At 52.1% G+C, this 257-nt stretch overlaps 1 protein-coding gene across 1 annotated transcript; it reads left to right on the forward strand.

Annotated features, from left to right (window-relative positions):
- Positions 1 to 2: 2 nt before the first annotated feature.
- On the forward strand, positions 3 to 257 carry CSUI_010093 (uncharacterized protein; the record flags this gene model as incomplete). Its single annotated transcript, XM_068070198.1, has 1 exon — positions 3 to 257. A coding segment is annotated over one exon (111 nt), but the record flags the coding sequence as incomplete, so codon positions are not given.

Genomic DNA, 257 nt, shown 5'->3' on the forward strand with positions numbered 1-257 from the left:
TCCTTAAATTCGTCCACCAGTTCGCCAAACTCTTTTTCTAACTGTCTGCCTTCCTTCTGCATCTGCTCGCTTGGAAGCGACCGGTCCGTTCGTAGCAGCGGTTGCACGGAATAGCATGCTTCGCTTTCGCTTTTTTTCTCTTCCGTCGGCTCCAGCTTGATTGCCGCCACGAACTCTACCTGTCCCTTTCCCAGCCACCGACGAAACTGCACCATTGAGCAGATCTCCACTAGCCTCCCTTCTTCTCTTATTTCCTG

This window comes from Cystoisospora suis, assembly GCF_002600585.1.
Source record: "Cystoisospora suis strain Wien I chromosome Unknown contig_6661, whole genome shotgun sequence".
Lineage (NCBI taxonomy): Eukaryota > Apicomplexa > Conoidasida > Eucoccidiorida > Sarcocystidae > Cystoisospora > Cystoisospora suis.